General features: G+C 33.9%; 2 protein-coding genes across 2 annotated transcripts in view; one reads left to right on the top strand and one right to left on the bottom strand.

The window, feature by feature from the left end:
* Positions 1-3,251, top strand: part of GPR137C (G protein-coupled receptor 137C) — a 64,971-nt gene extending 61,720 nt beyond the window's left edge. Inside the window, exon 7 of the mRNA XM_072838571.1 lies at positions 446-3,251. Within this exon, the coding sequence (XP_072694672.1) occupies positions 446-623 (178 nt within the window). The 3' untranslated portion in view covers positions 624-3,251. The remainder of the gene's footprint in view (positions 1-445) is intronic.
* Positions 3,252-4,013: 762 nt separating this feature from the next.
* Positions 4,014-12,322, bottom strand: part of ERO1A (endoplasmic reticulum oxidoreductase 1 alpha) — a 52,527-nt gene continuing 44,218 nt past the window's right edge. Inside the window, exons 14-16 of the mRNA XM_072838569.1 lie at positions 9,762-9,848; positions 9,539-9,672; positions 4,014-7,229 (exon numbers count right to left, since the gene is read on the bottom strand). Coding sequence (XP_072694670.1) covers positions 7,169-7,229; positions 9,539-9,672; positions 9,762-9,848 — 282 coding nt within the window. The 3' untranslated portion in view covers positions 4,014-7,168. The remainder of the gene's footprint in view (positions 7,230-9,538; positions 9,673-9,761; positions 9,849-12,322) is intronic.

A 12,322-nucleotide genomic window follows, 5' to 3' on the forward strand; every position in this document is an offset into this window, starting at 1 on the left:
TCTTACTCTAAAACCATTCTCAGTTCATTTGGACAGTTACTTAGCCGCCTTTTTTAGCCTGTTTTTCACTTGTAAAATAGTGGTAATAGAATTTATCTAATAGGATTGTTGTGAAGTTTAAATAGGTTTGTGAAGATTATACACACACACACACACACACACACAAACATGTCTTAGAATACAACCCAGTCCTTAGTAAGCACTATATTATTATCTGATAATCAAGTTCTAAGTCCCGATGTATTTATTCTTCTGTACTATGTCATATAAAATCAAGGATATTAAAGTCATTACATTTTGTAGAAAGCTATTGTGTTATTTGGCAAAGAATGTATTTCAATATATTTGATATAACTGTATTATAAAAGTCACTGAACACTAAACATGTCAATGTGACCTATATCCTGTTCACAATCCTGTGGCTTTTTTGCCTTTTTTGTTGCAGTTTACCAAATTCGCAAGGTTTGGGCTGGTATGGCACCATGACTGGGTGTGGCAACAACAGTTACACAGTCTCTCCCCACCTGAATGGACCTGTGACAGACACTGCTCCTTTGCTCTTTACTTGTAGCAATTTAGATATGAGCAATCACCATAGCTTGTATGTAACACCACAAAACTGAAAGCATTACCAAGCCATGATTCTTCCATTGTTTTTCATGAACGTGTATATTCAATGTGTTTAAATTCCATCTACATTAACATTCCATTATCTGTTGCAACTGAAAACAAAGCCTAGAAATGTGGCTGTGTTCAGCAGAGGACACACTTGTTATTTTTGACCTCTTCATAGCAAAATGAAGTAAAATGGGAAGTTTGGAGTGGAAGAAAAGGATTGATGGCTGCAAACATCCTGACTTTGAAACATCAAATGTGTATTTGCATATTTGCACTTTTATCTTTGTTCTGAAAGAGTACACTGCAGTCCCCAAAGTCACACTCCAGTGTTCACACTGGGATACTATATTGTACACCTAATTAGGAGGCAATTTTCCTATGAAAAATCAAAGCCTGTATATTCAGTGGTATATTCTATGTAGAATTCCTACCCAATAAAAATTTTAGTGTGAACAGTGCACAGGATTAAGGTTAACAATGTATCATTCTTTTTTAAAATCTAAAAAACGTGTAATCATTGAAGACAGTTCTTTTAAGCATGATTTTAAGATACCAACTGAAATTATTCAGTCATTTTTAAAAGACCACAGTAATCCTTTACAGTGATGACCAGCAGTGTTCTTTGGAAAGCCACAGCCATTTCTACAAGAAGAAAGTATACCAGTGAAAATTATGTGGCTACTTTGAGTAGAATTGGTCAAGTGGTTATTTCATCTGATTAAGATATCTGTAGTAGTTTAAGCATGATTCTTCAAGAAAGCAATAGTGATTTTTGCATAGGGAGATTTTGGTAGAAACTTCTTGGGACTAAACAAGTTTACAGATGTATTTAAGAATTATTCATAAAATGTACAATTCTAAGTTAAAACATAAATACATTTCAAAAGCATTGGATTTAGCTGAACAAGATATAGCTGATTGTACCTATTGAATCAGGATTGTCCTCAGGTAAATTAAATCATGATACATTATGGCAGTAAACTCAAGTGCAATACTTTGTAAGACATATAATTCCTCCTTTAGTTTTCCCATTTTTATATCTTATATATGGGCAAAGCCAGATTAAATTTAATTCAAATTAATTCCAGCACTAAATAAGCAAATTGTTGTAAAGGTACTAAATAGGTAAGTATAAATCCACTGTTTAACAATATTGGAATACTTCTAGAATTATATTAAAACTGTCTTGAATGTCCTATCCCAAATCTAAAAAAATATATATATATATATGGTAGGCTAAGGTAATAAAGGATCTTAAAATGCACTTTCTACCAGTGTCTATATGGAAAGAAGTAGATGCTGAATACCTCAAGATGCCAAGGAAACAGGCAACATTGGGAAGTTGTCACATCCTTAAAGATGAGTAGCTACTTAAAATTGTCTGCTGACCTATTTCTTCAGAACTGAACTAATACAACTGTCCTTTTCTGTCTTCTACTTTGATTAGAATGTTTTATTTCTACTCTTAAAATACCTTTCAATGAAAAAAATACCATTCAATGTTTTAATAATTGCTTATTTAGTAACCTCACACAAGCGTAACAGGAACAAATGAAATTTTAAATATTTTTGGTCTTTTGAGAGGCTGGTTCACAGCCAAAGAAATTCCATCTTTTTATCATACAAAATGACTTTGAACTCCATCAGAAGCATAAACCTATGGTTATATGGTTATAAATGTTACTTTGGGTTTGTTTCTAAGTTCTCTCATTATAACCAAATTACAGAAGTTAACCTTGATATTTACGTGACAAGGTAACATGCACTTAACTGAGTATATTTTGAGGACAACTTCAGTTATTAGATCTTTTTAGAATGCCAACTATTTATTTTCCTAATAATGTTGGGTATCTACCTAGAACTATCTGAAAAGATGTATTATCTCTGTGAATCCTTGGGGTTCAAAGTAAATAAGGTAAATTTTTCTAAGGCCTTCCTAGGTAGCGTTCCTATTTGACCAGATAAGCAAAGATTACTTTTTTAAAAAAAAGATTCCAAGTAAAGTATCTTGGTTCTTTCAGCTGCATTAGTTGATTCTTCCAAATTTCAGATTTGTATATTTATTCTTATCACTGACTAGGGTACCTGAATTCTTGCATTTGTCTCCTTATACACATCTCCCACAATACATCACCAAAGAGAAAGATAAGCTTCTGGCCCAATATTTGCTTAAAAATTCCAAAGCACTAGAAGCACTTTAAGTTTGGTCTCGAAAGGAGTTGATGAAATCAAAGGGCTACCGATTCCCTGCTCATCCTGCACTGAAGCACATGATGACAATTTCAAACCTTTTTTCGGTTCATTAATTAGAACAGTGAATTTCATTGCTTAAGTGTGTAATTCTACAGTGACTAGCAGTTCTTGTTTTATCGTTTCATTTGGGTGGTCATTAATTTTGAAACTCTTACCACTCATTATAGCTGGTTGTAGTTTTATGAAAGGTGTAATTTATAGCTAAAGTGGCTTTTTTATGCATAGCTGCCTTTTTTATTGTTTAACAGTGTTTCTCAGCTATATAATCAGTTTCAAACTGGTTGTAAAAGTATAGCTGTGGCCAATGAATGTATTTATTTGTTGTTTCACTAAATTGTAACAAAACACTACTGTTAAAAATAAAAGTGTTTGTGCTTTTATTTGGTGGTCTGGTTTTCTTAAATGTGTCAATTGACAACACTGAGTTTCTAGCACACAAGGATAAGAACCCTAGTACTACCAAAGAAAGGAGAAAAATATCAGGAATTACAAATGAGTTAGTGATCTTGTATCTGGACATCACGTCCCTTAATACTATACACTGATTTGACATGAACTGCCATACACTTTAAAATGCAATAGGATCTTGATAGTACATTTATTCAAACATTAAGCTAAGAAAAATCTTTGTATGAAATAACTTATAACACCTCTCTCCTTCTCCTTGAATTTTAAACAGGAATAAATTTAGCTAGCCCATAATCTTGGGCAGCTATTCTTTGATTATTCAAGAAATTCTTCAGTGATGTTGCTCTTTCCCCTGAAAGAAGGCTTACCAATTTTTCCATAATAGACTCCCACATAACTTGCCAAAACTACACCAAAAATTTTTTTAAAGATTTTATTTATTCATGAGAGACACAGAGAGAGGCAGAGACATAGGTAGAGGGAGAAGCAGGCTCCATGCAGGGAGCCCAATGTGGGACTTCAGGATCATGCCCTGGGCGGAAGGGAGACGCTCAACCACTGAGTCACCCAGGCGTTCCAAACCACACCAAATTTTGAATGCAATTTCAGAAGGAGTTTTACTGACCTCTCCTGGAAGTCCACAAATCCTTGGGAGTCTATTAATTCTTTTTGTAAGGAATATTTGGAGTGAAGGTCTGATCTCTAATGCAATAAATTTGTCATTTGAAAAGCAGTTTATTCAACAAACATTTATTAAGTGTTCATCTGCCAAAAATTATGCTATGGAGATGCAAAAATGGATCAAGTTCCTTTTCCTGCCCTTAAGGAGCTCACATTCTAATAAAGGAGGTTTAAAAGAAAATACAGTACAATATGTGACACAATAGAGGTAGGCTGTAATTACAGTGGTGACATTAAAGAGGAGATTAGAGGGTACTCCTTGGGTGGAACAAGGGAGATTTCACAGAGGCCACCTTGATGCTGGCCTGCAAGGAGAAATGGAAACATTCCAGGTAAGGAAGGATGGCTGGGAGCACATGATGCAGAGAGAGCAGCATGCACCCATGTGTGGCAACCTGACCCCGGCATATCTGAAGAATTCAGTGTTTTATCAAAGCATGAGGGCTGGGCACAGGGCTGGGAGACACACATCAGTGGACCTTGTTGAAGTGCTTCTACAAAGTCTGCTGTGGCAGCATCGTGGGGTGCAGGAGAGGAGACAGGCTGGAATCAGGGAGGCAGGTTAGTGTAGTTTTCTAGATTAAGAGCAAAGAAAAGGAAGGACAGTAAAGCATTCAAGATAGGGAGATCAACTCCACAGCGCTTACACACTGACTGGTTAGGGAAGGACAAAGAGGAGTGAGCCTAGAGAATTTAGATGATGGCTCTGAAATTAACCAGAGTAAGCAACACAGGCATAAAAACAGATCTAGGGGGAAAAGGGTTAAGACACACAGGTATCTGTGGGACAACAGTAAAGACGTGGTAAACAGATTGAGAAATACAGACTAATGATAAGGACTTCTAAAAAAAAAAAAAAAAAAAGAAGATAAGGACTTCTATATCATTGAATTGGAATTACCCAAGAGTGAGAAGTGGTGGTGATCTAGAACAAGAATCAAAAGTCTAAGGAATAGCATTTAAGGCATAAACGAAAAGAGGCTAAAAAAGGATGCATCAGGAGCCCAGGAATGACATATAACGAACCCAGGGGGGAAAAAAGATTTTTAAAGAAGGGGCTGCCAAACAATATCAAATGCAGGAAAAAAAAAAAAAAGTCAAGAAATGGCTTGTGAACTGAACTATGAATTTAGAATTGGAATTTTTTACTTCAAAAGAAGAAATTGTTAGGAACTACAGAGCCAAGAGCAAGATTTCTGGTTAAGGAGCAAGTGGGAGGTGACAAAATGATGATAGGAATATTCTTTCAAAAAGATTGACTTAAAAAAAGGGTGAGGGCATTACCTGAGAGTTAGAGAAGCATACAGACAAAATTGCCACGAAAACCCTTCCACCACACGTTCAGAGTACTACAAATGTCCTCTAAACGTTTACACATGGTGCTTACATCATAGTCCCTTGAGTCTCCAAGAATATTGACTTAATTAGTAGGTAATGGTCTTTCTTTTCCTGCCTTATCCAAATGAGGGGAGGAGAGAGAAAATATGACACATTCTGTTAAAAATAGCTCTGGAGTTATTCATTTAAGAGATACTGAATATATATTAATACATTCATTCAACAAATATTTATTGGATACCCACCATGTGCTTACTCTGTACTTGGCACTATACCGGATTTTAGGGACATAGAAAAGAAAAAGCATACAGCAGTATAAGGTGATATTTCTAACCTATTATATAAATAAACCCTGCTTTATTAATAATGCAACATCTCAACATGGTACACCCACTCAAATGGATAGAGGGCACATCATTTTGAAGTATAGTTTTTTTATCATTTCTTTCACAATTACCATTTGATCAAAATTCTTAAACCCTTTCAAATATTTTTATCATTGAACTTCCACTAATGAAAACCTCCAAAAATTAGTTTATTTTTAAGGAGAAAAAAGGAAATGAACCTCATGTATGAAACACAAAAATTCTATGCCCTATGACTATACAGATCAAGCATTATAAAGGACAACAAACTCAAAAAGGACTTTATTTACACCAGAACTCAAAATGATTCCTTATTCTAAGGCTGACAGTATTATATAGTTCCTTTTTTTTTTTTCCAGAGGAAATCATTTTTAAAAAATAATCCAGTATCACACACTAAAGTATCTAAGGTTCAAAGGGCACGATACCTGGAACTGACTTTCAAATGATTTAGGAAAAAATAATAAACACGTGTGTGTGTGTGTGTGTGTGTGTGTGTGTGTGTGTAGAGAGAGAGAATGAAACGTAAAGCAAATGTGAACAATAAGTGAATCTGAATGAAGAGTTCTTTCTACTATCCTGGAAACTTTTCTGTAAATTTAAAATTATATAAAAATAAATTTTTCCCCAAATTTTATTCAGCATTAGGTAAAGTATGAGAATAAATATATAAATCTATTTAACCTTTCACGACGTTTAGAAATCCCGTCTTTGAGTTGTTATTGTATCTTTCTACACACTGAAACAAGCCAATCTAAATAGCAATATAAATTTCTCAAAGTCATTTATTTCATACCAGTGTACTTTTAGGTTGCCAGATAAAACACAGGACTCCCAGTTAAATTTGAATTTTAAGTAAGAGACAATTTCTGGTATAAGTATGTCCCAAATATTGCATGCAACATACTTATAGTAAAAAAATTATTCAATTTGATATGATGAGTACTGGGTGTTATACTATATGTTGACAAATTGAATTCAAATAAAAAAATGTAAACAAAAAAAAATATTCATTCAAATTTAAATTTAACTGGGCATTATGTATTTTTATTTACTAAATCTGGCAACCATAAATGTATTGAAAACTTTCAGATTGATAATTATGGATTATTCATGAGCCTCCTTAGCATTTTCCTATCAAACGCTCAATACACTAACCATAGATTTATTTATATTACATCTTCTCACAAAAAATTCTTGAGAGAATTACATTTACTTAGTTTTAACATATATGAATTTGATAATCCTGATTTTATTCAATATTAAATTTTAAAATTTATATCACATCATCAAAACATTACTTTTACTCACAATAATATTATACATAGACTTAACACAATTAAAAAAAATTGTTTACTTAAAACAATATAATTCTTTTATAAAAGAAGCTTTATATAAAATGTTTGGCTTAAGAATGTCATTGCTCTTATGCCTTTGAATGAAATTCCACTCTTTGGCCTTCATAGTCCAGAAACAGGCATATTTCAACTTGTTTTCCGTTTTCTTCAATGAATATTTTGTAACAAATTCCTGAAGTTTTCTAATTCTTTCACACTTGTGGAAATTCTGTAACCAAAAAAAAAATTTCTCTCAGAAGATATTTTAGATACCTTTTGTTATTCAACACTACGTTTTTAGAGCACAGAAAATTTTCATGTAATTTATTTCAATAAATTTAAAGATGCATAAACCATTTAGTCAATTTTGATGTACTTGAGTTCTTAATTTGACATTGTAAAACCAAGATAATACTGCCCTGAAATTAGTTATTTTTAAGTATTCAAAACTTAGTATTAAAGCTTTAAAATACAGGGGTGCCTGGATGGCTCAATCAGTTTGGCATCTGCCTTTGGCTCTGGTCATGATCCCAGAGTACCAGGGTCAAGCTCCAAGTAGAGTCAGGCTCCCTGCTCAGAGGGGAGTCAGCTTTTTTCTCAACCTCTGCTCCTCCCCCCTGCTCATGCTCTCCCCCTCACTCTTTCAAATAAATAAATCTCTTTTTAAAAAAATTCTAAAATGCAGAATTAGAAATTACATAAATATATATAAATCTATTCAATACTTAGTATATATACTTTAGTATATATAAATACTCAATTTATATATACTAAATATATATAAATCTACTTCAATACTTAATTAAAATACTTAGGTCATTTTTTTTTCTTTCTTTAAGTAGGCTCCACACCCACTGTGGAGTCCAACACAGGGCTTAAAATCATGAACCTAGGATCAAGATCTGAGCTGAAATCAAGAGTCAAACACTTAAATGACTGAGCTACCCAGGTGCCTCAAAATAATAGGTATTTAAAGGTTTCACAATTATAGTCACATGCTTAAAGTACACAAATATAAACTACATAGGCATTAAAATATGTACTTTAAATATGCATAAGTTGAAGCACCTTGGTGGCTCAGGCAGATAAGCATATGATTCTTGATTTTGGTTCAGGTCATGAGCTGTGAGTAGGGCTCTCACTTAGCAAGAGTCTGCCTGAGACTCTTTCTCCCTCTCCTTTTGCCCCTCCCCCTGCTCATGCAGGCTCTCACTCTAAAATACATAAATAACCAAAATCTTTAAGTATGTATAAGTATACAAATATTGAAAACTAATCAATATTCCACATTTAGTAAATACACAAAAAATAAAAGCTTTTGGACTATAAAGAGTAAAAATAGTAAATGTGTGACCAAATTATTTTTATTACTTTTTATAAAAAGTTTGTCATTATTTTAAGTGTATTTTAGTTCTACTCTCCACCATGAAAAAGTAGCAGAATTCTCAATCAACTTTATCTGTCAAGTTTCTGTGTGCCAGAGAATAATTTTAAAGGTCAATTATTTTACACCCAAAATATTATATCATAATTTTTTTAAAGCAAAGAAATGTAGTCCTTAGAAAATGTTACTTTGTATAAATCTCTGCATTATTTACATGGTAGGCAAGAAAGAAATATATCTACACTTAAATTCTGTAATGTAAGTTCCTTATTTCAAGTTTATCTTCCAATCATTTTTATGAAAAAAAATTAGATTTTTTAAAGATTTTATTTACTTATTTGAGAGAGGGGGAGGGAGGGAGAGAGAGAGCAAGCATGCGTGCACACAAGCAGGGGAAAGGGCAGAGGGAGAAGTGGGCCCTCCCAGCCCCGGTGGCGCGGTGGTTTAGCGCCGCCTGCAGCCCAGGGTGTGATCCTGGAGACCCGGGATCGAGTCCCACATCAGGCTCCCTGCGTGGTGCCTGCTTCTCCCTCTGCCTGTGTCTCTGCCTCTCTCTCTAGCTGTGTCTCTATGAATAAATAAATAAAATCTTTAAAAAAAAAAAAAAGAAATTCAGAAGAAGTGGGCCCTCCCTCCCTCGCTGAGCAGGAAGCCCCATGAGGGGCTAGATCCCAAGAACCTGGGATCATGACCTGAGCCAAAGGCAGACATCTAAACAACTGAGCCACCCAGGCACCTCAAAAATTCATTATTTTTAAAGTATTATTAACTTTTTTTATATAACGGTGAATTTGCAAAGGAATTTTATATGTATGCTTATATTAAACAACATGATTTTTCCAGGACCTTCAAAAAATATGTGGGCAGCACAAAAAACTACTTTTAAATAATTAGAAAAAAATATACAAATTCAGCAAGATGAATATTGAAGTCCAATCAGTAATTAGTCATAATTATAAAAATCAATAGATGAAAGAATAATACCTAATGATTGTGGGTGTATACATACTTAAAGTATTTCATAAAATCACAGAATTCTGTAGTGAGATAATTTCACTAAATAGGATATTCCTTACCCAGTTTTATCTGAGAATATATGACTTGCATTAGACTTACTTGGCTAACAAAAACAATTTCAGTACATTCAAACTAACCTTCCAAATGCATTAAATAATGATACTATTTCTTGTCGGGTTAGATGGAATTCATAGCTGGGCCCACTCTCTGGCATATTTGCTATCAGTTTCTCAGAAAACAAAATCTTCAGAGCAGTACCCAAACCCTGAATCTGTAACAGAAATAAGAAAAAAAAGAAAAGTAAGAAAATTCTTTGCGCAGAGAATAAATGAAAAATTAGACCAAACTAGATTTGCTTACCTGAAGCTTTCCCCATAGTCGACATTTAAAACAACCAACACAATCCATGATTCTAGAAATATTTCTAAAATGCAGTCGAAAGTCCTCCTAAAAACAATTTAATGAGATTTTTATTAAGATGTACCATATAGTCAAACACTAAATATTTACTGAGCGTCTTCTATGTGCCTAGCACTGTGCAAGGGATCTTAGAGCGTATGGAAAAAAAGGAAGAGAATTAAAGTCCACATTCATTGAGCACTTCCTGCATACCAGAATCTACATATACAATTTCATTTCATCTTCACCACAAATCCAAAAGTAGATGTTATTATAATGAATTAAAAACACAAGGTTCAGAGAGGTTAGGTTGCCTAAATTCCCATATGTAGTAAACAGCAAACTTAGACCCTGGACCTGCCTGACTCAAAAACTGAACTATCTGCAAATATACACAAAAGTAACTGAGCTGAGGTGTTCTGTTTTATGTGATCATTAACTACATGTGAATATCAGAGGAAGGGGGTCTGGGGTAGGAGAGCATCATTTACCAAAAAAGAAGAAAAAAGAAAAGAGAGAAAGAGGGAGAGAAGAGGGGAGAAATTTCAAAATAGGCCTTCATAAGAGTAAAGTCTTGCTTTCTGGTATTAATTAGGTAAAACAATTAGATATCTTATGGTTATTAATATTCTATTATAATATTTTCATTTTTAAATATATGCATAATTAATGTTACCACATACATATATGCAGAATATACTGAACATCCATGTACACTTCACCAATCTTTAGAAAGAAAGCATTACAAGTACCATGGAAGCCCTCTATGTCTCTCTCCAAAGTCCTATATCCTACCCTCTATAATTATTCTGAAGTTGGTATTTATTGTTCTTTTTATACTTTTAATACATACGTATATATCTATGAACACTAAGGTACTGTGTTGTTTATAATTGGACAAAATGAATCCAGCTCATCCAAAAGTAGTATATGTCCTAAAGGACAAGTAAAAGAGAAAGAAGTCAAGAACACATCCTTCTTTTACTCCAATGGAAATTATTAATTGATCCTTTAAGTTATTCCCTCTGTCCTGGACTTATATTGGAATCCCAAGCTTACAGTATAGTATTCTAAGCAGGAAATTTGACATTCAATCAGGCATTCATTTGAGAGAGAGCATGCAAGCAGGGGCAGGAAGAGAGCAGAAGGGGGAGGAGCAGAAGGGAAGGGGAGAGAATATCAAACAGACTCTGCACTGACAGTGAAGCCCCATGCAGGCTCCATCCCATGACCCTGAAGTCATGACCTGAGCCAAAACCGTAACAGTCAAAAGTCGGACATCTGACTGAACCACCCAGGTGGCCCCTGACATACACTTCTGAATGAAAATCCATTATACTAATCAGCCTACAATTTGAGCAACATGTAGCATTTCTCTCTCTCTTTCTCTCTCTCTCTCTCTCTCTCTCTCTCTCTCTTTCTCTAATGTGATAAACCACATACTGGGCTCAATCATAAGAGAACAGGACCAAAGATCTAAAAAAAAAAAAATGGGAATAAACCAGCAAAGATTGGTACCCACTATTCAAAGTAGACCTCAATTCCTTTTGGGTATTGTTCTTCCCAGATGCTTTATTCAGCTTAAGACTCTGAAACAGGTGTATTATATAAAAGATTTTAAATAGGATCCCCCCAAAAATAAATTAATTAAATAATAGGATCCCAGATTTTGTATCTTTAATATAAATTTTGTATTAATTTAATATAAAGCCCAAATTATTAATATTAATTATTATATGTTAACAATACATCTTGTGTTTCTGTATCTTTTGGACTGAGTTCAGTAAGAGGTAATTTGAATTTTAAACCAAGTTTTAAAAAATATTTATCCAGTAATATTACTCTAAGCAAATTTTGGTGATTTAAGGATTCTTTTAAACTTGTATTTCAAGGGATGCCTGGGTGGCTCAGCGGTTGAGCATCTGCCTTTGGCTCAGGGCATGGTCCAAGTCTGGGGATCGAGTCCTGCATCAGGCTCCCTGCAAGGAGCCTGCTTCTCCCTCTGTCTATATCTCTGTCTGCCTTTCTGTGTCTCTTATGAATAAATAAATATTTTTAAAAATTAAAAATTAAAAAAATAAACTTGTGTTTCGACCTGGAATTAAATTTTAAAAAAAGGAAAACCACACTTTTAACAATAACAGCCTAGTAAAATCACTCTAAAGTAGATGTTCCCATCCTATGAGGTGCTGACCTTTGGAATATTTAATAGTTATTATTAAGTGCCTAAAAAATCCATATGTAGACAAGCATTACATACAGACAGAATAAATAAGTCACATGTATGCACTATAAATTTCCAAATGAATATAAATGTTATGATCAATAAAACACATCTTTTACTTAAAAAGAATTACTAAATGCATAGTGGCCTTTTGGCAATTATATTTTCACAATCAATAGATACTAAAAATACTGTATCATAGGAAGAGGCCTTGAAAGTTTTTGACTTTTAGACTCTCATTCATGTAAAAGTTGGAGACCTCTGTTTTAAAAGATTGTGCTTGCTTTTGCAGACATTG

Source organism: Canis lupus, chromosome 9 (genome assembly GCF_048164855.1).
Source record: "Canis lupus baileyi chromosome 9, mCanLup2.hap1, whole genome shotgun sequence".
In the NCBI taxonomy this organism is placed as follows: domain Eukaryota; kingdom Metazoa; phylum Chordata; class Mammalia; order Carnivora; family Canidae; genus Canis; species Canis lupus.